This window comes from Ochotona curzoniae, unplaced genomic scaffold, assembly GCF_017591425.1.
Source record: "Ochotona curzoniae isolate NIBS_2020 unplaced genomic scaffold, NIBS_Ocur_1.0 contig_2321, whole genome shotgun sequence".
Lineage (NCBI taxonomy): Eukaryota > Metazoa > Chordata > Mammalia > Lagomorpha > Ochotonidae > Ochotona > Ochotona curzoniae.
Genome location: NW_024465421.1, coordinates 22,343,676 through 22,371,063, shown reverse-complemented (window position 1 = coordinate 22,371,063; position 27,388 = coordinate 22,343,676). Strand labels below are relative to the sequence as shown.

Sequence of the window (27,388 nt, the reverse complement as noted above, 5' to 3'; positions counted from 1 at the left end):
ATGGCTGGTGCTAGTCCCTTCACACCAACGCCTCTGTTGGGCCTCAGGTTGGGAGGGGGGTGCGGAGAGTATCTAGCTGAGGCAGGAAGATGCCAGGGCAGTGCGAGAGCTGCAGCTTGGGACGTGGAACCTGGCAGCTGGAGCTGTGATTGCTCTGAGTAAGAGTGGGTCTAATCTGCTCTCAGTGAGTCCCCAGGAAGCTAAGAGCAGCCCTGGCCTGGCCTGGTATGAAAGCCTCACTCACAGGCCCAGCACAGTGGCCTAATGGCTAAATCCTCACTTTGCAAGTGCCACTATCCTTACGGGAGCCAGTTTGTGTCCCAGCTGCTCCACTTCCTATCCAGCTCTCTGCTAATAGTCCGAAAAAAAGCAGCAGAGGACAGCTGAAAATCTTGGGACCCTACACTTGTGTGGGAAAAGCACTTGGCTTTGAATCAGCTCAGCTCCAGCCATTGTGGCAATCTGGGAAGTGAATCAGCAGATGGAAGATCTTTTTGCCTCTCTCTCTCTGTAAATCTTACCCATGTTTCCAATAAAAACAAATTTTTGAAAAAAAAAATACAAAAAGAAAACTTTGTTCCCTAGCTTCCCAGCTGCACCCCAGACAGGAAAGGAAGAAAGGGAAGGAGGGTTCCTCCCCCAGAGTTTCCCTCCTCTGGGGGCCCAATGAGGGGCTTATTGAGTCACTGGTCCTCAGTGGGGACCCTTTCAAACTGTCCCAGGAAGACCCTGAAGTGTGCATCCCACTCGCAGGCATGCTCACTGTCCCTGATGCTGCTGGAACTCAGCCAGGTCTCTGCCCCCATGACTCGGTTTCCCAACTGTGAAAGGAAAGCAGGGGCCAGAAGAGCCAGCCAAGGCCCAGGGCACATTCTGGGCTCTTGGGACCCCTAGGGGCCTCCCTGAGTCACAGCTGAGGCTTTAGAACCAGGATCAGCTCTCTGCCCTCACCCGAGGCCTCACCTGGTTGAGTCACCCAACCTCAACCCACAGCTTCAGTGCTCCCAGCTGCAGCGTGGGTGGCTGTGGAACCACGAGGACTGGCCACCCAAAGGTGCTTGTTGTAGGCCTCCTGAGTCACAGCAGGCCAAAGCCGGCTGTGCTCAGAGCTGACCCGGCCTCACCAGGGACTGCCTGGGCACTGCTACCCACTCCTCTACTTAACTTTTGGAGGCAGGGATGGAAGGTCCAGGTGCATGGATACCAGTCGCATTTGGAGACAGACCAGGGACAGCTGTGCCAAGTGAGTTGAGTCCATCTGAAACCTGCCAGTGTACCAGTGTCACCCCACATCCAGCCACAGCTACCTGCCCATCATCACACTCATTTCCTTGGGCCCCGAACCCCACGGCAACACTAAGTGCATTCTTGAGGACACAGCTGTAGACAGCATCCTCCCTCCCAATGCATGAATTCCTGCAGGGGATACCGGCATGTGGTAGAGGCCCAAAGCTGGAAGCCTGGATCGAATGGTCATGTGGGGGCACGTAGCTGATCCCCACGCACTAGGAGGACGAAGAACACAGAGGGTGTTGGGGGCTGTGAGAGTGGATGATGGTAGGGGGAACAGTTTGGAATAGGGGTGAAATGGACTTAGGGGGTGGGGGGTGGTATTAAGGACGTAAATAATGATAGGGGGAAGGATAAAGACATTGGATTGGAAGGCGGGAAGTAAGGGGGTGAGGGAAAGGGGGTGGGTGGAATGGATAGGGGAGTATTTGAGGTGGGATATTTGATGGATATGATAGAGATACGGAAGAGGGGGGATGGTAATAATGAGGTTTGAGTTGGGGAAGGATTAATACAAAGAAGGAAATGGGGGCTACAGTGTTAAATATGAATGTGGGTATTGGAACTTTTGGGAGATTGATGGGGAATATTATATTGTTTGGGGGGGGGATGGATAGGAAGCGGTTGTTAGAGTTGGTGGTATTGGTAGGGGGGGGGGGGAAAATAATGGGTAGCGGTGAAAGTTGGGAAATAGTGGGTGAACTGGGGATGAGGTGAGTGGGATTTGTGTAGAGGACAGGTTCTGTGAGGTTGGGCACATGGGGAGTGTTGTCAACAGAAGGGGGGGAATTAATGGAAGTTGTGGTGTGGCAGGGTTCGGGGGGGACTGGGGACCGGGACATACCTGGGGCCGGACAAAGGGGCGACTCGGGAGGGCTTTGATGGTTGGAGGCGGGTATGGCGCATAATCATGATACCCTGCTCACCAGGCAGCAGCCCCTACCTGGTTGAATCCAGTAGACACCAGGTGCTCCTGGGTAGCTGTCCATGCCAGTCGGCCGTCCCTGCTGCTATCATGGGCCTGTGTGCTCTATGGGAGACAAGAGATGGCCTTGATCCATTAGACCCTTTACCAGCGGTCTGAGTTGGGGAAATTCTACTGCCCATAGACAGTTGCTCAGGCTGAGGGAGACCTTACACATACCCAAGGTGAATTCCACCCCTGCCTCAGCTCCACCAAAGGCTGCCCGGTCAGGCTCCCTAATATGGGGCTAACAGTGGCTGCTCTTCCATACCTCTGCAAGTGCCTGCGTAAGGGGCTCCGCTGGGGATCCCCCTTAATCTCTGATCCTGGTTCTCACACCCAGAGCTACGTGTTTGTGGGAACCTCAGGCCCCATTGAAGTCTCATTTTTGTCCTCCCACATGTGAATGGGGCTTCCTAGAGCTGGTCTGGAAGGAGAGGGGCTGCAGCAAAGCACCGTGCAAATCACAGGATTATGAGGATTATTGGGCCTCCTGATGCCGCCAGGGCAGGAGCCTGGGGCCGGGCTCTGGGGAAGGTGGCAGAGGGGACAGAGCAGTGCCTGTCCTCCCGCAGCCCCCAGGGAGAATGGTGCTGGTCACATGGCAGGCAGGCAGCAGCCCTGTCCCTCTGGGCCCTGGCAGGGGGGACCCGAGGGGGACTGGAGGAAATGCAAACAGCTCCCTCCCAGTCACTCTGGCCCCTGGAGCCTGAGACAAGGACCCTATTACCAAAAATAGCTCACCCCAACCGTGGCCAGCCTCCTCCAAGCTTCCCACGATCTCCTTGGGAATGAATGAGCAAGGGAGGGAGGCAGCCAGCAAGGACCTGGCCCGGGGCCCCCTCCCCAGCCCGTGGAGGCAGACCCCAGCGTGGGAGACGCTGGAAAGCTCCACACCGCGTCCTTCAAGGGGGTTTTCTCACTGCTCCCTTCCCACCCAGCTGAGGCCGGCACAGGAAGTGGGGGCTGGAGCCTGAGAACTTAAGTCCTACACCCCTTCCATGTAAAAGGGACTGTAGGGTCAGGATAAGGGTCATATCACTGACCAGCCCCACCCCCCAACACTCCAGAGGCACTTAGGAGAGTCAATTGGGCTCTGGCCTTTTCCACTGGCATGCAAATACCCCTGTGGAAGCAGCAAACTGATGATTTCCAACTAAGTCATTCATAGCCCACTCATCCATTCATTCACTCAACAAACATACAGAGCCTTCCACAAGTCAGGGACTGTGCAGCCAGTCCTGAAAGGCTCTAGTAGCTTGGGAAGTAGGACTGGTCACTCTGCTAGCCTTCACAGCCCAAATGTCAGAGCCACCTACCAGCCTGGGCACTGGGGACACAGAGGATAGAGGCCCTGCGCCCCAGGCATATTCGTATCAGGAGGCAGGTATGGACCCAGGAGAAACCTCTGCTACCACACACCATGCAGGGGGCCACAAAGGACTCTCAAGGCAGGGAAGGTAGGGAGCTGTACACGCCAAGTAGGCGCACACTCCAGCCCTGCCCATGTTGCCCCAGTTTCCTGGTCTGGAAGGACCTCCTGCAAGGTTTTGGCATTAACTCAGAACTGTGTCTGGCACATTGCACTTGGTGTGAAGGAATTACAACAGGAGTAGAGGGTGTGAGGTACTGGGGCAGTTGTGATGGTCCAGAGAGGTGGGAGACAAGACTCACTGTGGCCTGGGCCCCTGATTTCCTGTCACACACAGAGGAACCAGAGGCCTGCAGAGGAGGCTGTTCCTCTAGTCACACAGCCTCCTGCACCTGTGAGCAGGCCAGGATCACCGCTTAGCGCCTCACAGGCACCTGAAGCCCAGCAGGGAGGAGACCTGCATGAAGTAAAGTTACAGCTAGAAGGACCAGGATGTGCCAGGAACCTCAGCTGCCCCCTGAACATCCTTGGGTTTCCAGCAAACACTCCAGAGGGAGGCAGTGTTCAGCTCAGCCTTCCTGAAGACAGGCTGTACCCTGGGGCACACTCAGCTCAGGATATCTCCTGCTCCCTCCTCAACCCCAGGCCACTGGAACCACCTCCAGTTTCAAAAAGCACAGCTCTTGGCTGGCCTCAGCGAGCCTTCCCTTCAGGTCCTCCTGCCCCGACTCTATGGGGTAACAGAGGCTGGGGAGCTATGCTGTGCTGGAGCCCAACCCCATCACAAGAGGCCTGGTGGAAGGCACTGGTGGCCAGGCCATGCAAAGATGGGATAGGCTGCAGGTGGGCTCCAAGATGACCCAAAGTCCCCTCCATTCTTGCCCCCTGGGAAGAGATGCTGTGGCCAAGGGGCACAGGGGGAGATGAATAACCAGCATTCCAGCTGCATTTGCAGCCAAATCTCTCCATCACCATGGCAATGCTTCCGGTACAGGGCAGAGGCAGGGCAGATTGAGTGCCCTAGGCTCTTTCATGGAGCTAGGGGACCTGCCCTACAGGTGAGACCCCTATTCCTTGCCTGCTGAGGACTCCCCTCCTCAGCCAGCTCAGTGAGGAGGGGAAGGCTCTAGGTGTTGGCCAGGCCCTGACACACAGGGTGGTCAGGAGGCACAGGGATGCATCAGAGGGCTCATCTTAGGCCCCCACTGCCCTGACGAAGGACCCAAGGCCTCACAACCACTCACAACCTGGCCTCAGACTTCTGCTTCCTTCAACAGCTCCAAGAGCTGGCCTGTCCCACCCCGGCCTCTAGCATAACCAAGGGCAGCAGAGAGGTCCGGGGGTTCTGAGGTCAGACCAAGCATCTGCTGCTTTGCTGTGTGACCCTGGAGTGGCAACAGGACCTTTCTGAGCCCTATTGACCTGGTCTGGACAACAAAAAGACCCAAGGGGCCACTTTCCTTGGATGGTGGTCAGGGTGGAAAGAAGTTGCCCTGGGACACAAACAAAAATAAGGCTGGGGCATGAACAGGAGGGAGCCATCCAAGGAGCCCAGTTCTGAACCCAGGTTGCCAGGGACAGGGTTCAATAAAGATAGTGGGGGAAGACCCGAGGACCAGCCTCCAGGTGAGGGCAGAGGGTTGCCACAGAGTCCCCATCCTCCCTCACCCCTGCCCCTGGCCATGCCAGAAGGAGAAATTACTAGAACGGCTCCTGCAAGGCCTCTCCCGGGACTGGCCCCTCAGCTCACACCAACCCAAGCCGCCAGCAGCGGTTTTCCTAATAGAAGCCAGGTGTGGGCCAGATGCCCTGGGAGGAAGTGGGGGGCAGGGCCACACCAAGGGCAGCATTCCAGGCCTGCTGCCCCCGCAATGCGCCAGGCATGGTCCCAGCAGCTGGGGGGAGCCACCCACGTGCTTCCCAAGTCTCCTGGGCAAAGCCCCTGCAGGGGTTCCCTCCAGAAGCAGATACTCTTTGCTGTTCTCTTTAAGGAACTCGCAGCCCTTGGCCGAAAGCCACGCCAGCTCCACCCCCAGCCCTGCGGGGGCAGAGGGGGGGGAAAGGCGGGGGGGGGGGGGGGGGGGGGTTCTGACTTGGGTGTTCACCCCCTGCAATGCCCAGCTAGGGCAGTAACTCAGGCCCCTGCCCCTTCCCTGCCCCATCCCCCCACCCCCTGCCAGTGGGGGGAGGGCTCAGTTTCCAAGTTGATTCTAGAATATTCTTCTTGGCAACGGCTTGTAGATCATTCAAAGCAAGCTACTCAGGGAGAGAGAGGCCTCGGGTCCACACCCACACCTCCATGCAACTCAACAGCCACTGTCCTCTTTGTGGGACAGAGCAGTCAGCTGGCTTTACCCAAACGCCAGGTCAGAGTTCAGCCAAAATCACTCTGCAGGCTGTTTCACCTGTCACATGGGACCTCTTTCCAGTTTGGAGGAGTGGAACCGATGATACCACTGACCAAAAAGTCACAACTCATTACATGAGTGGGTTTGTGAGGCTGTACATGGGACCCCTGGCTGATGCTGGGCAGGGGGCATAACTGGGGGAGAAGAGCTCTTCCCTACAGCTGGCGGCTGGACCTTAAACTCCATCTCCCTGAAGATGTGCCTTTAGAAAAGCAAATCTGGGCATCCCCCCACTAAACTCTGTAACTAGCCACTCCCCCACCTCACCACCCCCCATCCCCCGTCGGCACCACTCAGGCTTGTGCTACAAGACCAGGTGCTGAGCAAAGCATCAGATCAGCTCAGTAACAACCTGTGTGCCTGTGGCGGGCCACGGGGCTGGCTCCTCTGCTGCCGCCTACTAGGTGTGTGACAGAATGAGCCCCACCCCCACCGGACATCTGCTGCCTCAAACACACAGCATCCCTGCCGTGTGCACTCCAGTCCCATCTATGCATTGTGTGGCAACACAGCTCAGAAGGAGCTCTCTTTCGGCCTCCTCGGGTCAGGAAGGGAGCAAGCGAGAGGGGGTGGGGTTGCAAAGGAGGGAGGGAAGCCAGAACTGCTGATCACCTTGCTGAAGCCTGAGCGCCCAGCCAGGCTGCACCCCGCCCTGTGACCACAGCCAGCCCCTCCCAGGCTCCGGGACACACTGCTTCACAAGAGCTCCAGCAGGCCTTCCTTATGAACCTGAGCCAGCCCCCCCAGCTGCTAGAACCGCTGGGTCCTCAGTTAGAGACAAGCTTCGAGTCACCCCTACAGCAACCCAATCTCACCCCACAACTCACCTGAGAGGCCTGGGGCTTGGTTCTGGGGTCAAAGATACGCAGCTGCTTGTCCTGGAAATGAAGAAGACAGAGCAGGTGATTAAAGTCAGGGGGCCAGAGTCAGCCTGACTCCACCTGCAGCCCAGAATAAGGCTGGCTGCTCACCAGCAGACATCCCCAGAGCCCAGATCCTCCTCCTCATGCCAGGGGTAGGAGGCCCTTCCTGCCCACTCATCTGGAAAAATAGTTTGGGTTCACTTTCCCAAGCCCCGACGCACCCCCCAGGCCTGTGAAACAGGGGACCTCCCCTGGTCTGCCCAAGTCCCTCATGAGGTGCTACAGTCACCACGACCCCTTCACAGACAGGCAAACTGAGGCCCACAACCATCTCCAGGCTGCTCACTGCACGGGGTATGCCCAGTCCTGTGCTGGGCCCGGCCTGAAGGGGTTCATGTGGTAACATGACTTTTGTACCTATCAGTTAACCAGGAAGGTATGTAAATGAGGCCATGGATATGCAGTTACTGACACACTCAAGCCGAGGCCGAGACAAAAGCACACAGAGCAGCAGCACAGAACCGTACTGGAGTGAGATGCCACAAAATAATCCCTGTGTGTGCACGTGTGCAAGCACGCAACTGTGTATACCAACGTACACGCTCAAGAACTAGGCCAGAGCCCATGCCCAACCTGCATTCAGGGACCATTTATTTACGAACTTGGCCACGAAAAATTCAGTGCAAAATAAAGCTTCAGGGCTAGTGTTGTGGTGCAGTGGGTTATGCTGCTACCTGCGACACATATCTCACATCACAGCCCCAGTTCGAACCCCACCCACTCTGCTTCCTATCCAGCTCCCCGTAATGAACGTGAAAAAGCAGAAGATACTGGCCCAAGTGCTTGGGTCACCACCACCCATGCAGGAGACCTGTACAGAGTTCTAGCGTCCTGGGGTCAGCCCAGAAAGTCCCTAGCCACTGTGACCATTTGGGGAGTAAATGAGTAAATGGATCTCTGCTCTCCTGCTCTCATTTCTTTTGTTTTAAGTTTACTTTTATTGGAAAGGCAGATTTACAGAAAAGGACAGACAGATCTTTCATCTGTGGTTTCACGTTCTAAACAGCTAAGCCAATGTAAAACTAGGAGCTTCTTCTGTTCTCCCACATGGGCGCAGGATCCGAAGGACCTGGGCCACCCTCCCACCACTTTCCAGGCCTTAAGCAGGGAGCTGGATTGGGAAGTGGAGCAGCCGAGACACAAACTGACACCCATATGGGATGTTGGTGCTTGAAGCTAAGAGGATTAGCCTATTAAGCCACAGTGCCACCCCACCACTCTTTCTATTACTTTGTCAAACAAATAAATCTTGAGAGAGAGAGAAAGAAAAAGAAGGGGCACCATGGTGGCACTAGGCTAATCCTCCCTGCGGCACCAATATCCCATGAGTGCCGGGTCCAGCTTCCAGCTGCTCCACTTCCAATCCAGCTCCCAGCTTAAGGCCTGGAAAGCAGTGGAGGACGGCCCAAGTCCTTGGGTCCCTGTACCCACACGGGAGACCTAGAAGGAGCTCCTGGCTCCTGGTTTTGGATCAGTTTAGCTCTGGCTGGTGAAGGGGCATTTGGGGAATGAGTGAACCAGCAGATGAACGGTTTCTCTTCTTTGTTGCTCCTTCTCTCTTGATAACTCCAAGCTTCAAGTAAAAATAAACAACAACAACAAAAAAAACCTAAAAAAGAATCAACACGACAGAGAGATCTTACTTATGCCTACAAAGATGGTCACTACAGGGTCCGGCGCTGTAGCCTCACAGCTAAAGTCCTCACCTTGAATACACTGGGATCCCATATGGGCACTGGCTCTAACCCCAGCGACTCCGCATCCCATCCTGGGAAAGCAGTCGAGCATGGCCCAAAGCTTTGGGACTCTACACCCATGTAGGAGACCTGGAAGAAGCTCCTGGCTCCTGGCTTCGGATCGGCTCAGCTCCAGCCATTGTGGCCACTTGGGAAGCGAACCATTGGACAGATCTTCCTCTCTGTCTCTTCTCCTCTCTGTATATCTCTGACTTTGCAATAAAAATAAATAAATCTTTAATAAATAAAATTAAAAAAAAAAAAAACAGAATAAGGGCACAAAACCAAACAGATGCGGCCTCTGCCCAGGAGGAAGCAGTGAGTAACCAGGCCCCAGTGAGGGGTTCAGGGTGAAGCTCACGTCCACACAGAGTCTGCAAGGCTATACAGAACTGGCCCTGGGAAGGCAGACACACTGCGGAAGGCGGGCCAGCAGGGGAGGAGCGGCGGCCCAGAGCTTGCTGGTGTGCACCGCCACACGAGGAAGCAGATGGTGGGAAGCGGCTAGGAGCAGGCAGGAACAGGCCCAGCACAGACCTCGAAAGCCAGACCTCCCTGGCATATGTCAGTGGGTCCTAGAGCTCTGTGCCACTCCTGGCAGTAACTCATGAAGCTCCTGCCACATGCCAGGCAGGCACCGGGCACAACCTGGCATGTGGCACAGCACAGAGCACTGTTCCATCCACAGTCTGGAGTACAGAGGCCCTTCAGAGGCAGATGGAGATCGTCAGAGACAAAAGGGACAGGTAAGGACAGAGATGATAACTAGGGACAAGGGACAAGGACCAAGGGCAGAGATGGACAAGCACCACCAGGCTGTGAGGCTGTTCCCACTGCACGCCCAGGAGACAGGTGTCTGTCTCCATCAGTGACTGCTGCTGACTCCCTGCTACCTCGCCAAGTCTGAAGAAGACGACAGCTCAATCCTGGGGCTGAGAGCGCAGTACAGTGAACGCCCAGGAAGACAAGCTTAATGCCGGGCCCAGGCCAGGGCTCAGAGGGGCACTGAGACTGTTCTGGTTGAGCAGGGAGTGAGGCTGGGCCTCCTGCAAATTGACGCCTGGGAGCGCAGGGGTGAGTCCTGCCATCCGCAAGGTCCGCACGCCCCCTAGCGGGTGGCCGCTCTCAGATCTGAGGGAAAAGAAGCTGGAAGCAAACTGGGAAGCAGCTTGGGTGGTCCCTGGAGGAAGCTCTGTTCCCAACCAACGGCAGCAGGCCAGGAGGAATGGGCACCAGGGGCAGGGAGCTTTGCCCATGGTCTGCTGGGAAACAGTGTCCAACACCCAACCAGCAGGCAGTCCCAGGTTCTAGCCATCCTAGCGCACAAAGGCAGAGCCCCGGCTGGTCACTACTGACAAAGTGGGGCTGCCAGGGCACACCAACCCTCTCAGCTCATGGCAAGCCCTCGCTCTACACACACCTACAGGCATCTGCACCAGAACCAGGACCAGAACCGGGGCCAAAGGGCACATCTCTCCTCTTAGTATCCATCGCAAGGTTCACCTGGGCAATCCTATGCTCCAATACCCATTGGCTTGAATGAAACATGGGGCTAGAGACAGAACTGACCCAGCAATTGCATCTACCAGTGTGTGCGTAGGCTGATTTGGGTGATAGACTGTGCCGGACCCTGTACTGGCAAACACACACAAGAATCAGCTCTGGGACGGCCTCTGATAAGATTTCTATGGCAATTTCCTACCAACTGAGCCGCTGGACTCAGAACCCTAACCATGGAGAGAATCGTAGGTTCCATGGGCTGACCCTGGGAGTGGATGTGTCAGAGCTGGGCCTCCTCAGAGGCTCAGATGGAGCAGAGGACAGCATGTCCAATGTACATGGAGGATACGGCAGTACATCGGAGCCTCCGGAGGACACCTGGTACCATGGCAGAGCACGGAGAACAGAACAAATTGATCAACTACCCCAGCTAAGCATTGGCAGTGAAGATCTGGGCAGCCGGAGACACTAAGGTGGACTACAGCAGCCAGTGGATTAGGGAGAGATTCATCGCGATTGCAGTGGAGGGATCGCCAGCAATTCAGGACTGCTGACCTATCAAAACCTCTTGAGAAATTCATGGTGTTGTAAATTTCTATTTTTCTTCCTGTTGTTGATTTTGTGTTGTGGTTTTTCATTTAAGAGGGATGTGTGGTGACTGTGTAATGGAGACTATCGTGTCCAAATGCGAGGATGCAGTGGAGTACGCATCTCTACTTCCAGATCAAAGATGGACTACTATTAGCTTTACAATAGATACTGGACTCTCTGCCACTGTCCATGCCTGCAATGAACATGTGATTGTTTATGAAGAGCTATGCTATAGTAATGTTATAGGGGAATTTGGTGGGGGAGAAAGGGATTTGGGGAGGGGACAGGGTTGAAATCCCAGGACCTATGGAACTGTATCATAGTAGAATGATGATAATAATTTTAAAAGAAGTAAAAATAAAATTAAAAAATAAATATACATATATCTTTTTCTTTTTTTGCAAAGTCAGATATACAGAGAGAAGGAGAGACAGAGATGAAAATCTTCCTTCTGGTTCACTCCCTAAGTGACCACAACTGCCAGAGCTGAGCCAATCTGAAACCAGGAGCCAGGAGCTTCTTCCAGGTCTCCCATGCGGGTGCAGGGTCCCAAGGCATTGGGCCATCCTCGACTGCTTTCCCAGGCCACAAGCAGGAAACAGGATGGGAAGTGGGAATGCTGCGATTAGAACTGGCATCCACATGGGATCTGGACATGGTCAAGGCAAGGACTTTAGCTGTGAGGCCATGGCAGGGCCCTGCATTCTACACTTCTAACCCTCCAGGGCCCCCTGGGGTTTCAGAGAAAAGCTTCTTTATTAGCAGAAGGATGAACTAAACTACTGTTATAATGTAGGGCAAAACAGTGGGAGGAGAGGGTGGAATGAGAAATCCCTAAACCTAAGGAAATGTATCATTAAAAAATAAAGACTTTATTTAAAATAGAGAGGGTCTGCCACATTAGCCTAGCAGCTAAAGTCCTCGCCTGGCATGCACTATCTCTCCTCCTCTTTGTATATCTGACTTTCCATTTTAAAAAACATATAAAAATAAATAAACAGGGCCCGGCACGATAGTGTAGTGGCTAAAGTCCTCGCCTTGCACGGCCCAGGATCCCATATGGGCACCAGTTCTAATTCCAGCAGCCCCGCTTCCCATCCAGCTCCTTGCTTGTGGCCTGGGAAAGCAGTGGAGGACGGCCCAAAGCTTTGGGACCCTGCACCCACGTGGGAGAACCAGAAGAGCTCCTGGCTCCTGGCTTCAGATTGGCTCAGCTCCAGCCATTGCAGCCGTTTGGGGAGTAAACCATTGGATGGAAGATCTTCCTTTCTGTCTCTCTTCCTCTCTGTATATCCGCCTTTCCAATAAAAATAAAATAAATCTTTAAAAATAAATAAATAAATAAATAAAATATATAGAGAAAGAAATGCTTCTGTCCCAAACAAAAAAGCTGGCCCCCCTCCCACCTGCACACATCTGGGACACAGCTCATACCTAGACCACACTGAGAGCACTCACACATCCCATCTCAGCACGGGCCTCTTCCCCTGCAAGCCAGGACCAACCTCACAACCTCCTGGTCCTCCTACCAACAGCTTGGCTCTCAGGGGTCTCTGATGCCCATGCCTCTGCCTCCACTCCCGCCTCAAGCCGAGGCTGTCTCTTCCTCCCCTGAAGGTGCTCTCACTTGCAAACCACAGCTCCTAAGGGAGCTTCCCCAGGGGAAACGTGCACCCCGCAGGACACCACCTGGCTTTGGCTTGGACATGCCTGGCTCTTTGCCTTCAGGCTGTGCGATCTCTTCCTGGACCAGGCCCACCTGACCCAAAATGATCTCAGAACTCTATCCATCTGGGCCCTTGTCTGACCAGCTTCAAATTCCATATCCCTGTGCAGGGGCAGGGGCACGGGGGTAAATATTCTTCCCTCCATGTCTTCTATTTTTTTAAGATTTGTTTACTTGAAAGGCAGAATGACAGAATGAGAGGGAAAAACAGACCTTTCCTTGCTGGTTCATTGCCTGAATGGTTGCACGGCTGGCCCAAGACTAGGGCCTAGAACTCCATCCAAGCTTCCCACATGAGTGCAAGGGGCCCAATCACCTTGGGCCATCAACCACTGCTTCCCAAGTACATTAGCAGGGTGCTAGACGGGAAGTGCAGCAGCCAGGATTCAAACTGGCCATCCACTATGGGATGCTGGTGCTGCAAGCAGCAGCTTAACCCATCATGCTAAAATATTGAACTTGCCCCACCTGATCCCCACCTCCATGCCTGCACAAGGCCTGGCTCATGCCCTGCATACACACTGCTGAGCCTCCCAGGAAGGCAGGCAGGGGAGGCTGGCCCAGCACGGGGATGTGGTCAAACTACACACACCAGGAGCCCAGGGTTGCCTCAGACGGGGATTCACAGGGAGCGGGAGCAGAAGAGGCAGAGCAGATGAGGTGGGGAGGACACAAACGTGCAGAGATCTTCATCACCGTGAATCCCAAGCCTGGAAGGTGAGCCAGGAGCCTACAGCCAGGGGCTATATGTCATCCACTTACCTTGCATGCTGTGCCCAGGAGGGCACCATCCCTGCTCCAAACTGCGCTCTGCACCAGGTCCCCGTGGGCCATCAGCTCTGCAGGGAAGCAGGCAAAGTCAGGTCCCTTCAATGCTGACACCAGCGAGGCTGCTGGGAGCTGACTTGGGGGAACCCCAGGGGCAAAGGCAGAGTTGACAAGGCAGGCTTTCTGGTGGAAGTGAGCAGGTTAGGGATGGCAGCTCCCCTCAGACAGGATGCACCTGCACCCAGGGACTTCTTCCAGGCCACAGTTCAACTCAGGCTCTGCACTTGGCTCTCACCTCCACCGCTTCTGGCCAACACCTCCCCACCAGATCATTCCTGTCATCTCCACTCTACTTCCCTGGTGTGGGTGTTTTCACATACATCCACACATTCCTGAAACCTGTCATGGGTTGAACTCTATTCCTCCTACCTCCCCCTGTCCTGCCCAAGAGATGTCACTGTCCTAACCTGTGACCTTAAGTAGCCTCTGAACAGACCTTGGCTGATGGTCCAGTTAAGCTGAGGTTATCTGGGTGTGCCCTAAACCTTATAGTTGTGTCCTTCTGAGACAAAGAAACAACGCAGGCAGACACTGAAGACTCCAAGCACAGCCAGCCACGAACCACAAAACGCCTGGGGCCACAGGAGGCAGAAGTCTCGAGCAGGTCCCAGGGCATGGCCTCAACAGGAATCAGTCCCACCCCACCTAGCACTCCGAGACAACACTCTGTCGCTGGCCAGTGTACGGCTCCTGATAACAGCAGGAATCCAACACCTTCCCGTTCAGCAGATGCCAGCTCACTTGGGTCAGCAATAATCCTCCTCAGGAGTGGCTCCCAAGGCTGCGCTGAGAGCCGCACGGCGCTCCCTGTTCACTCTGGAGCCACTCCTGAGGGTCCCAAGGCAGGGCTGTGAGCTGCACAACGCTCCCTGGTCACTCAGGCTCCTACACAGGAGGGACACCAGCTCGTGCTTCCCATCCGCCTCTGACTTAACCATTTGGGAAGCAGCCCCTTCCCACCCCCTCCCATCCAGCCCTTAGGTGATAGCAACTCAGAGACCCTGAGCAAAGGCCACCTGCCCAAGCAGCTCCTGACTTCCTGCGCCTTAGGCAATGGGTGAGATAATCAATACTGTAAGATGCTTTAGCCCCCATGTTTTGGAGCAATTTGTTTCAAATCAAGAGATCAGTTCCACACAGAGTTTTGCTCCCTGAGGATTCATTCAACCTCAGTCACTCCTGCACCGAGGCCCTGGCTGAGGGACTGGACCCTGAGCCTCTCCTGCTCAAAGCTGGCAGAACTGCTGCCGGATGGACGGGCAGGTGGCTGGTAGAGTCCACAGCCTCAGGAACCAGGCCTGTGGAAAGAGCTTGAGAAGCTACAGCAGAGGCTGTGCCAGCTCCTTCAGGCAGACGGAAGGGCTGGTTAGCTCCAGGACCCCCAGGGGCTCTTCCCAGCCTGCACCCTGGGTCTCATACCTCCTGTCCTCAAGGCACACCACCGACTCCACAGAGGGCTCCTCCAGGGTGGGCTCCGCAGAGTAACTGATGCTGTCCATCTCAGGAACACTTGGTGACCTGACAGCAGCCCTCAGGCAAGGCACGGACCCTGGCTCCCAGTCCCAGGGCAGGAACCTCACCCAGCCTGGACACAACACCACCCTCCAGAGCAAGGGTGAACCTCAACTCGGAATCTCAGGATGGAGGTCCCCAGTGAATGGGTTCATAGTATCACCACAGAGACACAATTGTGCAGACACTTAGATGTCCTCTCTGGGAAGGCAGGAGGGGGAAAAAGGCCCTACATGAAGGATGGGGTACCAAGGAAAGCACAATCCTCACCTCTGGGTGGGAAGTCAGTAATTTGATTTCAAAACTGGGAAATAATTTGGGCCCGGAGTGATAGCATAATGGTTAAGGTCCTCCTGTGGCGCCAGAATCCCATATGGGCACTGGTTCAAATCCTGGCAGCTCCACTTCCCCTCCAGCTCCCTGCTTGTGGCCTGGAAAAGCTGTTGAGGACGGCCCAAAGCCTTGGGACCCTGCACCTGTGTGGAAGACCCGGAAAGAAGTTCCTGGATCCTGGCTTCGGATGGGTACAGCACCGGCCATTGTGGCCACTTGGGGAGTGAATCAGTGGATGGAAAAATCTTCTTCTCTGTCTCTCCTCTTCTCTGTATATTTGCCTTTCCAATAAAATAAATAAATATTTGTAAAAAAAAAAAAATGGGAAAGAATTTGAAGAAGTTGGAGTGCCAGGAAGTTAGTGGGAAAAGTGCAGAAAAGTGACAGCTAAGAGAAGGGGGCAGGTGCAGTGGGGAACAGAGTGGGCAGCATCTACGAACAGCCCGCAAGACCAAGGTGCACACAACCTTGCCACATTGCACCACTACCACCAAGGAAAAGTGCTGACCAAGATGGGCTGCCCCAACATGGGCAGGCAGGCTGGGGAGACTGCACCTGTCAGGGGCTGCTGCGAGGTGGCGTCCCAGACCTTCACGGCTGTTCCCGCTGCGCTCACCAGGATGCCGTCAGCTGTGGGGTGGAACTGCAGGGCTTCCACCTGGTGCTCCTCAGGACCCAGCACCACCCCGGGCCCCGAGGGCAAGGCCTGGCCAGGACCTGGCAGGCGCCAGAGCTTCACCTGTGGCAAAAAACAGTCTGTGACCCACAACCCACAAGACCACCCTGCTGGAACAAGGCTGCTCCACAGGCTCGGCACCACTCCCCAGGCTTTTGGAGCGGTGTCCCACCCACTTTGGCAGCAGCCAGGGCCAGGTCACAGGGAACAAGGAAGCAAAACTAACTCAGGGGTCATACGGAATGGACAGGGGCTGGTGGGGAAGGCGCCCTGTACTGGCTGGCCCCTGCAGCCTCCTATCCCACCCCATCATCCTTGCCCCAGGGCAATCTCACAACCACAACCTCAGGCTGTGCACACTGGGGAGCCGGTGTGGATCCAGAGCTTAGGTGCTGGCCCAGCCCTGGGAGCTTTCTCTGCACACAAGCCTCACTGAAGGCCCAGCAGGAGGCACTGTGGTCCCGTCCTACCTGTGCCCCAGGAAGCCAAGAGCCAGAGAAGGGCCTGAAGGGCAGGAATGGGAACAGAACTTGGGGAGCTCATGATCCCTGACCTGAGACAAGGCAGAGGGTGGAACATGGCCAGCACCCTTCCAAGTGGCTCTACTCACCGTCCTGTCGGCAGAGCCTGTGGCCAGAAGAAAGTCATCAAACGGTGAGAAGTCCAGGTCCGTGATCAGGTCTATGGCACAGGAGGAACAGCTGAGCTTGCCTGAACACCATTTTCCCAGCCCCTGCAGTCCCCCCCGAGGACAGGGACTAAATGCCCAGGGCTCTGAGGTGGCAGCACTGGCCACAAAGAGCCAGCTGAGGATCCTGAAGGCCAGGGCACACATCCCTGGGAGCCCACTGACCCACTCTAGTTAAAGGCCACAGAGTCAGGCTGCCAGGGAGCTCCTGGGATTCGCTGGCACCTCAGGAACACAGTCGTCAGCTGGAGCCTCTTGAGGCCACATGGCCACTTCCTCCTCAGTCAAGGAATCCCTAGGAGCTGCCCAGGAAAGTTCTTTTCAGTTTAAGTGAGCTGGTATGGGTGTTCGTTCAGTGAGCCAGAGCCCAAAGCCAATAAGGCTGAGGGTATTGGAGTAAGGACAGTGTGAATATGACCACAAGCTTACATTACCAGAGCAGCAGCACAGCCACCATCCCCTGCCACCGCCTCCCAGTGAGACACAGAAAATGTCTTTCTCCAAGCCAGAGGAGACAGGAAGAAATGCGGGCAGACAGGGACAGACAGTCCCAGCGAGGGTCTCTGCCTGCACTTTCAGCCACAGGATCATGGCAGTCCTGGGCCTAGAGCTGTGGAAGCCCTGCCACCCAGGCAGCCACCAGCCTGGGCAGCCTGGCATCGCGACATCAGAGTGACAAGGCACTCACACACTGAGTAATCTGAGTGTCCGGCCTCTAAGTTCTTTGCACACTTGCATCTCACTGAATCCCTGCAGTGACCAGCAGGAGGCACTGCAGCCTCCTCCCCAAAGGCCAGATGAGGTTAAGAACTTTGTCCAGGGTTGCACAACCAGGTTCAGGGTCAAGCAGCACTTGTGCTGACTCAGAAACTTCCCCTGGTAAAAGCCCCAGCTGCTACTTGCACAGCTCTCACATCAGAACCACAATCCCACTGCTCTCCATCACTGCCACCCTCCACCCCAAAAGCAGGATGCTCAAGTGCAAGGCAGCAGCTAGCGCCCAGCCACTCCAGGCCCTCTCACTCTCTGTGCACCTACAAGGGTGGAACAGCACCTGGCCCCTCTGCAGCAAAGTCCCTCGGAGCTGTGGCTCAGCCACTTCCAAGAGCAGCCTCCTGGCCAGGCTGAGAAAAGCTGCAGTCACACCAAGACGACAGCCAGCCCACACATGCCTGGGCCAGTTTCTACTGGGGAAGTGCCGCCCCAACACCCAGATTCTGACTCTGGCTATGTGGACTCCAGTAAATTCCCAAGTGTGCTGAGCCTGGAGGAACTTTTAGGACATTACACAAAGGAACAGGAGCCAGTATCAAAGAAGCCACAGATGGTTTTGCTGATGAAAAATGCCTAGAAAAGGTCAATCGGTGGGGCAGAAGCAACAAACACTCCCTGCAGAAATTTCAGAGTTTCAAGGTTGTTGTTATGGTATAGCATATTAGCCCTCGACCAGCAGCACCTGCATTCCATATGGGCACTGGTTAGTATCCCAGCAGCTCCACTTCCCATCCAGCTCCCTGCTCATGAATCGGAGAAAGCCCCAGAGGACGGCTCAAGTGCTTGGGCCCCTGAGTGCATGTGGGAGACCAGAAGAAACGCCTGGCTTCAGCCCAGCCCAAGTCTGGTCTTTGCAGCTATTTGAAGAGTGAACAAGCAGACAGAGGCTCTCTTTGTCACTCTTTCCAATATAAATAAATACATATATATATATATATATATATTTCTTTTTTAATGCAGAGCTGAGGGCCACCACAGCCTTACATGTGCAGCTGCAGCATGAACTGCTAGGTACACAGCTCTTCACAGAAACAGGCAGCATGGGGCCTGGTCCTGACTGCAGGCTGCAGGCCTCTGTCCCTGCCACAGCTGCCAGAGGGCACTGAGCTCAGGGGCTGGGAGGGGACACAACCCTGCACTGTCACCAAAATCATCCACTCACACAGGAGATGTCATGGCAGGTATCCGACAATGCCTCAATAGTCATGTCAACAAGCTCCTTCCAACATGGACAGGATTCCAGGAACCTTCACTGCCGTCACTAACCACTGGCGTCACTGTCCCCAGAACCACTAAACTGGCCTAAGGACCCAGGACCCACTCCCTTCCCTCACTCCAAGGCCTACGGGCACACGCGGCCAGGGCCCACAGGACGGCAGGGCGGGGGAGGGGTGCACATGCAGCCTCAGTCCGGGAGAGCAGACTGTTCCTGGGAGCGGGCAGGCGGCCAGGCTGGCTGCTGGGCACCCCCAGAAGCAGCTGCAGCAGACAAAAGCCCCCTTTGTAAGGCCCATCTCCGGCACTCAGCCCAGCACAGATGCCTCCTTGGAAGGCCTTGAGTAGCCTGGCTGGTGGATGCCTGGTGGAGTGGGGGTGGGGGAGAACTTGCTGGGCTTCAGGAAAGGAGTTAAGAGCCACACAGGGCTGAGTCCTAGGCAGACCAGCAGCTGGCTTCAGTATGGGGTCTGGTCACTGCGGGTTCCCCTTGCCCAGCTTCACAACATGGAGCTTCCAGTTGTCTTTCCCTGCAGCCAGGTGGAATAGCACAGTGTAGAGAACAGGAAGGGCCTGGAAAACCATGGGGCTGGGGTCCCACGTGAGTGTGAATCCTGGTCTGGGACAGGGAAGGAGCTCTGGGCTTCCTGGGCCCAACATCCACTCACCTGAATGACAGCCCAGATGGGCCACGTGTTTCTTGTCTGCTTCTTGGCCCTCCAAAGGCACGATGCCCAGCACACCTGTTGTACACACGGGAGAGAGGAGCAGGGAGGTCTGACTTGGCCGCTCTCAGGGAGTGCCTACCTCCCTGTCCAAGGCTCCATGAGGAGCTGAGTCCCAGCAGTTCAGCCCTGGAACTTGTACACCACACAGAAGATCCCTCTGGAGCCCAGGGCTGGGTTCTTGCCCCATGCAGAAAACGCCAGCAAGGGCGTGTGTAGAAGATCCAGGTGGGGGTAGGGCAAAAGGGTTGTCTATCCCAAGATGACAGCTTGGGACTGTGCCTTCTACCTCTACCTGAGAATTAAGCCAACCCCATAGGCAACAGAATCAGGTGGGGGTCCATGGGGCATCTGAGCCTGGGGCTCGAGGTCAGACAAGACACTGGGATTCCTGCAGTTGGACTCAGAGCTAAGCAGCACAAGCCATGGAGAGAAGCTCACTGTATGGTATGGGCTTTCCTTTTCATTAAGTCCCATGGACCCCAGCTGCCCACAGGCCCACAGATGAGCAGGGGGGAGGCACATGGCAATGGGTGGAAACAAAAGCCCCAGGCCCCAGCCTGCACTCCCAACCATGTTTTTGAAGACCATGGCCAACATGGCTTAAATCCACACATACTCTCATCAGACTCATCAGAATACATGTACTACTGCACAATGACCAGCTTGTAGTCTGGTCTAGGGTCCAGCCAGCAAGGCCTGAATGATGCCTGAAATTCCTTAACTCCGAACCCCTACCTGGACGGTCAACGTTGAAGGCAATCAAGCTGCAGCTGGATTTGATACTGTTCCCACTGGAGGGGGTGCTCCCTGCTTGAATGTTACAGATCCAGGCCTGGGCATAAGAAGAAAGGTGTGGTGACAGTCAGGGCTTTGTTCACGCCCCAAGAAACGGAACTAGTTACACTATCTGAGTTCCTTAGGATCTAACCCTGTTCCCTGCCTCTTAGGAAGGCCCTAAAAAAAACATAAATGCAGGATGAGCGTTTTGTGTATTAGTTGACACTTGGGATGCTGGAATGCCCGGCAGGGAGTCCAAGCTCTACTTTCTGCTAGCAAGCACACTAGAAGATAGAAGTTGATGACTCAAGTATTCAAGCCTCTGCCAAGCTGCCACCTCCTGGCTCTGGCAAGGCCTAGCTCCAGCATGGTGTGCAGGAACAAATCAGTGGATGGAAGAACTGTGCCTCCCCACCTTTCCAATAAATAAGAGATGATTTAAAAAAGGGAAAATGTATACAAGATGTTCTCAAAAAGATAATGCAGGCAAAAGAGGGTAGAGCTTCGCTGAAGACAGTCCCTAATACAGGCAAGCGAAGTCAGCAAGCTACCAGGTGACCTGTCCAGGGCAGGAAAGGACAGGAAGCGGAGAAAGCAGAGGTGAGCACTGGACATATTCAACAGGTGCCTACTCCAAGCTCTGGAGGGCAGAGCAGGTAGAACCAAGGACAGGCCACCTTGTCCCCAGGGACGCATGAAGGCCACAAGCACAGACAGGCCACTCTGCAACCGACCCAATCACTGGAAAGCACAGAGTCCGCTGGTCCTGCAACTAACACAGAAAAATGCCAGGTTTCCTGTGTAGACAAGGCACCACTAGACAGCACTGAACACTCCTCCCCACCCACACCCGCACCCTCCCGGTGAGGGAGCACCCCACTTCCCAGCCCATCACCGCAGCAGCTGGAAACCATCTGTGCCACCTCAAGTTTCTATTCCAGTATTCACCAGCTGTGGGCACATACATACACAGTGACAGGAAACACCTTTGAAAAGTAGAGCAGCTCTGCGGATCTTCCCCCTCCCTGACAAAACAAATCTGTCTGAAGCGGTCCCTCCCTGTGGTCCTGGCTGCGAGTGGACCTCTCATCCTCCTCCAAGTAGCCTTCCCTGATCTACTAACATTAACCCTCACTCACCATTTCCCATCCCAGCCCCCTCCTGTGTGTTCTTCAATGTGCTGACTGAAGGGGCTGGTGTCTGCTTGTTGGTGCCAGGGGGGAGGGAACACGCTGTCGTTGTCACCATGGCAGTTCCAGCTGCTCCACCCGGCACCCAGTAAGTGCAGAGAAAACATGCCATACTGATGGAAAGCTGTCTCTGCCCCCAGGTTGCCTGGGTTTGTTTTGGCCTGCTAACGGGGTCACCAGAGGTCAGTTCCCTGACCCTCTGAACACAATGACACAGGGGGCAGCAGGCCAGGGCTAGTAGCATCATCCCCGAAGCACACCCCTACTCAGGGCCGCTATCCTGGGGGATGCCAGGGGCTCTTCCTCTGAGCTCCACCCAGCCAGCCACCAGCAGCATCACCCCAGGAAGGGAAGAGCTCTCAGCAACGAAGAGGAAGCGCCAGCGGAAACCAGAAGGAGGGACGCGCATGAGGCTCAGGGGGGCCCCTTCTAGATGGCTGTCCGACGGGACGCACCTCGCCCCGGGGCTCCGGGGGGGGGGGGGGAGGGTGTTAGAGCCGCCACGGCTCCACAAGGACAACCGGAAGCCAGGAAGACAGGAGAACTCCTAGGCTTCAGGCCTCCGTCCCGGCAGGAGGGCTGCGCCACAGTAAGGGTCCCGGGGCAAGAGGGCGGAGCAGACAGCTGCCCGAATGGCCGGAGCGCACCATGGGGAGTGTCCTCTTTGCCATCCCTGGGGCGACGGGGCGACGGGGCGACTGGGACGCCGGTGTAGGGGGCTCCCCGGCCTGAAAGGAGCGCCCCAGAGCAGGAGGGTCGCCGGTCCCGGAGAGCCTGGGCCGTAGGGAGGGCGGTGGCCGCTAACAGGGCCAGGGAGCGAGGGGCCTGAGGGCTGGGCTCACCTCGCGGCGGGACGGCCGGGCCTCTGTGTGCCGGAACTTAGACACCTTGAAGCGGTTCATGGCGGCGGGCAAAGGCGACCGTGGAGGCGCAGCTTCACGCACCAGGGGCGTCGGCTCAGGTGCACGCCGAGCGGCCCCGGCGCCCCCACCTTCGCGGCCAGCGCCGGAGGCCACGCCTCCGGGCCAATCGCAGCCACCGCTGGCTCTTCTGGCCACGCCCACAGCTGGTTCCTTCCGCGCGCGCGCCGCCGGCCACGCCCTCCGGCCAATCACGCCTCGGCCGCCCCTTGAGGTCCCGCCCCATGTCAAAAGGGCGGAAGGGAGGCTGAGTGGGTGGTCACGTGCGGCGCAGCTGTCCGCCCACGGTCCCGGCGCGGTGTGCGTGGGGTCTGAGGCGGTCGGCGATTCCCCGGGAGGTTCCAGCTCCTGCTGGGCGTGCCCTCATGTTCTGTCTCCTCAGAAATCAGCTCCATGTGGGCGTCTGGAGACTTGGGGGGTAACTCTAGAGGGACGTCTGTGCGCGGGGACCGGAGCCCCTGCGAGGGCCCCGGGTGGGTGGCAGTGGTTGCCGGGAGGGCGGCGTGGCCTCAGCACCCATTCTGAGGGCGCGTAGGGCTGGCCCTGGACAGGAAGGCACGCCGGAAGGGTGGATGGTGAGGGCGAGGGAGAATCTGTCAGGAAGCTGCGGGTCTGTCCGAGCTACCTGCCACTGTGCTCCGGGTTCAAAACCGCCTCTGAGAGTCCACAACTGCACAGTCGGCTTGCAGGAGTGGCGCCTGCTTAGAGAGGGACTCCCTACGTCAGCAAGAATATGACTGGTGAGGGACAGCCAGCGAGCGGCCCCATGCCCCATTCGACGCCCCGGCAGGGACCAGCCTCAGTGGGCTGGTCTGAAAGTTTGGCCTGCGCTTGGGGACACAGGACCCCTAAGATGGAGGCTCTTGGTTCAGTTCTTCCAGGTAAACTGTGCAGGCAGAGAGGCTGGTCTGAGAAAACAACAGAGCTGACTGGAGCCTACAGCCAGACGTTCCAAGGGGCCAGGCAGCTGTTGTACCTGTGGACCACACCAATCGGGATCTGGACCACCAGAGCAGTTTCCGGGGTGGTGTTCCGTTAGTGTATGTATTGCTTAAGAACCTGTGGCCAGGACACCCTTGTGGCACACCAGGTTAAGTAACAGCCTGTGATGCCAGCATCCCACATGAGCAGCAGTTTTGAGCCTCGACTGCTTCACTTTCCATCGAGCTCCCTGCTAATGCACCTGGAAAAGCAAAACGGATGGCCCCAGTTGAGGTGGTGCTATATAGCACAATGCCACCGGCCTTGGATATATTTCATGTGCATGTTAGTAGATGTACAAAGAGGAGAGACAGAAGGTTCTGTCTGGTGATTCACTCACCTAATGGCCGCAGTGGCCAGAGCTGAGCCGATCCAAAGCTCAGAGCCAGCAGCCAGAAGCTTATTCTGGAGCTCCCATGCTGGTGCAGGGTCCCAAGGCTTTGGGCCGTCCTCGACTGTTTTCCCAGGCCACAAGCAGGGAACTGGATGGGAAGTGGAGCTGCCGGGATTAGAACCGGCACCCATATGGGATCCTGGTGCATTCAAGGAAAGGACTTTAGCCGCTAGGCCACGACACTGGGCCTTCTCTGTGTAATTTAAATAAAATAAATTTTAAAATAAATTTATCAAAACACATTTTCCCTTTGGGCCTGACAATCCCCTTGTCTTACTGGATTGTCAGCTCCAGGTGTAGGTTTGTGATATTCTCAAATTGTCACTACACCATGTGACCTATTTTAGCTTTCTGCAAACCTTGGCCCAGCATGGTAGTCTAGTGGGTAAATTCTCTCCTTGCAAGCACCAGGATCCAATACGGGGACTAGTTTGTGTCCTAGCAGCTCCACTCTCCATCCAGCTCCTTTATGGTAGATTGGAAAAGCAGTCAAGGATCCTTGGGACCCTGTAACCACACAGGAAACCCTGAGGAAGCTCCTAGCAGCTGCCTTCGGATCAGCTCAGCTCTGGTCATTGCAGCCACTAGGGGAGTAAACCAATGATAGAAGATCTTTTTGTCTTTCCTTCTCTTTGTATATCTGTCTTCCAAATAAATAAATAAATAAATATTTAAATAAAATAACATGCAAGGCTTTTTATTGGTGAGAGACAAAAATTATTTGTAATAATTTAGGAGTAAAAATAATTTTATGGGGGCCCGGCGCAGTGGCCTAGCGACTAAAGTCCTCTCCTTGAACGCACCAGGATCCCATATGGGCACCAGTTCTAAACCTGGCAGCCCCGCTTCCCATCCAGCTCCTGCTTGTGGCCTGGAAAAGCAGTCCAGGACAGCCCAAAACCTTGGAATCCTGCACCCACATGAGACTTAGAGGAAGTTCCTGCCTCCTGGCTTTGGATTGGCACAGCACTGACCATTGCAGTCACTTAGGGAGTGAATCATCAGACAGAAGATCTTTCTCTCTGTCTCTCCTCCTTTCTGTACATCTGATGTTCTGATAAAAAATAAAATAAATCTTTAAAAAAAACAAATCATCTTATGGGACATGGTGCCTAATTGTCCTGCTGTGACAATTAGAAACACTACCAGTGAGCTTTTCCGGCCTCTGGAGACTGATTTAGGCCTGTACTTACTGTGGAAGGGTTCCTAACCCACATGGGAGGCTATAGCCACCGGCAGCTTTGGCTGCTCAGCTGTTCCTACCAGTCGCAGTGCAGAGCGTCTTGTCTCCCACAGCCATCTGTACGGGTGGCACAAGGCAGAGGGCAGATGCTGCCTTCCTGGCAGCTCTCACAGATCATATGGCACTGCTGGTATAGCAGGTGACAAATGTGGAGGGCAATGCTCTTGTGCAAGGAACATTTGTTTCTCTTAAACCTCAGGGTTTTAGGCTTCAGACTGGAGAACACTGGGCCTGGGAGTATGCACGGTTGTGGCCGATAGGGGTCGTCACAGTGTCCAGCTGCAAACTGGAATGGACCTCTTCATGTCCCATCGGACTGAAAACTTGACATTATGCTGTGTGGGCTGAGATCTTGGTTTTTTCTCGCACTGCTTGTCTGGTCTTTTGCAAATTTTCTCATGTCTTACTACTTTTTTGGGAGGTAGCATTTGTGATCATGAAAGTCATCTAACAAGGTTTTAGTTACATCAGACTGGGAAACAAAGTTCCTTGTGACCTGGAACAAGAAATGTTCTTAGTATCAGTATCTGCTGCTGGAAATTGGCTACACAGACATATGAAGTATGACAAGCCCATGTAACAGTTACTGTGTTTCTTCCCAAGCCTGCTCCTTTCCAGGGTTTGTTACCTTGACATCACCCTGGTTATGGGAAAACTTTGAAAAGTATATGTAAGGATTGGCACTGAGGCACAGTGGGTTAAGCTGCTTCCTATAATGGCATCTCATATGCAAGCAGTGTTTTGAGTCCTGGCTGTTCTAATCCTGATCTAGTTCCCTGCTAAGGTGCCTGAGAAATAGACGTTGGCCCTGCACCTTTGTGGGAGATGTGTCTGCAATTCCTGGCACATGGTTTCAGGCTGGCCCAGATCCAGGAAATTTGGAGAGTGAACCAGTGGACAAAAAAAATCCTCTATCATTTTTCACTCAGTCTTTCAAGCAATTTTCAACATTTATTTATTTTTATTGGAGAGGTAGATATACAGAGAAGAGGAGAGACAGAAAGAGAGAGATCTTCCATCCAATGGTTCACAAGTGACCACAATGGCTGGAACAGAGCCAGTCTGAAGCCAGGAGCCAGGAGCTTCTTACGGTCTCCCACACAAGTGCAAGGTCTCAAAGCTTTGGGCTGTCCTGGACTGCTTTCCCAGGCCACAAGCAGGGAGCTGGATGTGAAATAGAGCTGCTGGGACACAAACCAGCACCCATACTGGATCCGGGTGTGTGCAAGGCGAGGACTTTAGCCACTAGGCTACCACGCCAGGTCCATGTCTTTTTTATTTTGTAAAAGATTATACAACTAAACTGGGGTGATTTAGGAGCTGTTGGCCAAGGATGATAATTGCTAAGATCACACAAGTTTTGAAACTGACCCATGCGTAGTAAGGAGTGTAATAAACCCTAATCACAGCCAGAGCTGCTCTTCTCCAAGTTTTTTTCTCTTGCCACCAAAAACCGTTTCCCTTTCCTTTCGAAGCCTCCATCACCGGCTCTGTTCCTTTGGAGTTCTCTGCTTCCTCCCAGGAAATATGGTTTCCTCAGCAACCAGTCTTTCTGTCCCCACTCCCCAGAACCCTCCCACTACAGCATGGAGGAAATTCCTTGCTGCTCAAGATGGGGCAATAGATGGGGTGGGGGAAAGGGATAAACAAAAACAGCAAGGAATGAAGAAGCGGATGCTAACCACTTTCGTGAGCTTCCCTGGCGCAGAATGGAGATGGAGGTTGCTCCTTGGTTTCAGCTTTATCCCTCCAAGTTGAACTTCTGTAACAACACTGTCCTTCCCCCCCAGGTTCTGCGCTAGCTCCAGATGAGTAAGCAAGTTCTTGTTGGTACTCTGACTTAGCACAGAACCCTGTCTGAAGCCTCTGGGTGGGTCAGCCACACTCAGACCAGCCCCACAGCTGCTAATGGCAGGCTGGAACTCAAGCCCAGAGCCCATACTCAACCTCCACACTGGACACAGTTCAGTGTTACCTGAACTCCTCTCCCTGCCGCCCACTTGATCACACCCTTCTTTATTTCTCTCAAATGTCCCTTGCTCACTCAGTGCTCACCACTCGCTAGCTCAAATGCAGCAGCGTTGCAATATTTTAATCTCGAGTATATCACAGCCTGTGAGGGGCTAGATTCATGAATCATGGATTGCTTCCCATGCTAATGCCCACATGTACAAAAATGTTTGTGTACAAGGACCACAAGTGATCTTGAACCCATCTGGACACTCTGGGTTTCCCTTCCTTTTCATGGGAATTGCACTGTAGAAGGTCACCCTTATCCTCACCAGGCACCGTAAGTTCAGAATTTGAGAACACATCTTTACACATTTGAAGCCCTTTTTACTTTATTTAAAATTTATTTATTTTTATTGTGAAGTCAGATTTACAGAGAGGAAGATCTTCTGTCCAATGATTCATTCCTCAAGTGACTGCAACGGCTGGTGGTATGCCGATCCGAAGCCAGGAGCTTCCTCCAGGTCTCCCACGTGGGTGCAGGGTCCCAAGGCTTTGGGCCGTCCTCGACTGCTTTCCCAGGCCACAGGCAGGGAGCTGGATGGGAAGTGGGGCTGCCAGGATTAGAGCTGGCGCCCATATGGGATCCTGGCATGTTCAAGGCAAGTT

The 27,388-nt window shown here is 54.8% G+C and overlaps 1 protein-coding gene across 1 annotated transcript in view; it reads right to left on the bottom strand.

The window, feature by feature from the left end:
* The window catches only part of LOC121151881 (coronin-7-like), a 46,438-nt gene extending 24,227 nt beyond the window's left edge, over positions 1-22,211 (bottom strand). Inside the window, exons 1-8 of the mRNA XM_040973733.1 lie at positions 22,074-22,211; positions 20,000-20,096; positions 19,205-19,279; positions 16,470-16,540; positions 15,739-15,922; positions 13,273-13,349; positions 6,862-6,912; positions 2,234-2,320 (exon numbers count right to left, since the gene is read on the bottom strand). Of these exons, the coding sequence (XP_040829667.1) occupies positions 2,234-2,320; positions 6,862-6,912; positions 13,273-13,349; positions 15,739-15,922; positions 16,470-16,540; positions 19,205-19,279; positions 20,000-20,096; positions 22,074-22,133 (702 nt within the window). The 5' untranslated portion in view covers positions 22,134-22,211. The remainder of the gene's footprint in view (positions 1-2,233; positions 2,321-6,861; positions 6,913-13,272; positions 13,350-15,738; positions 15,923-16,469; positions 16,541-19,204; positions 19,280-19,999; positions 20,097-22,073) is intronic.
* Positions 22,212-27,388: the final 5,177 nt, after the last annotated feature.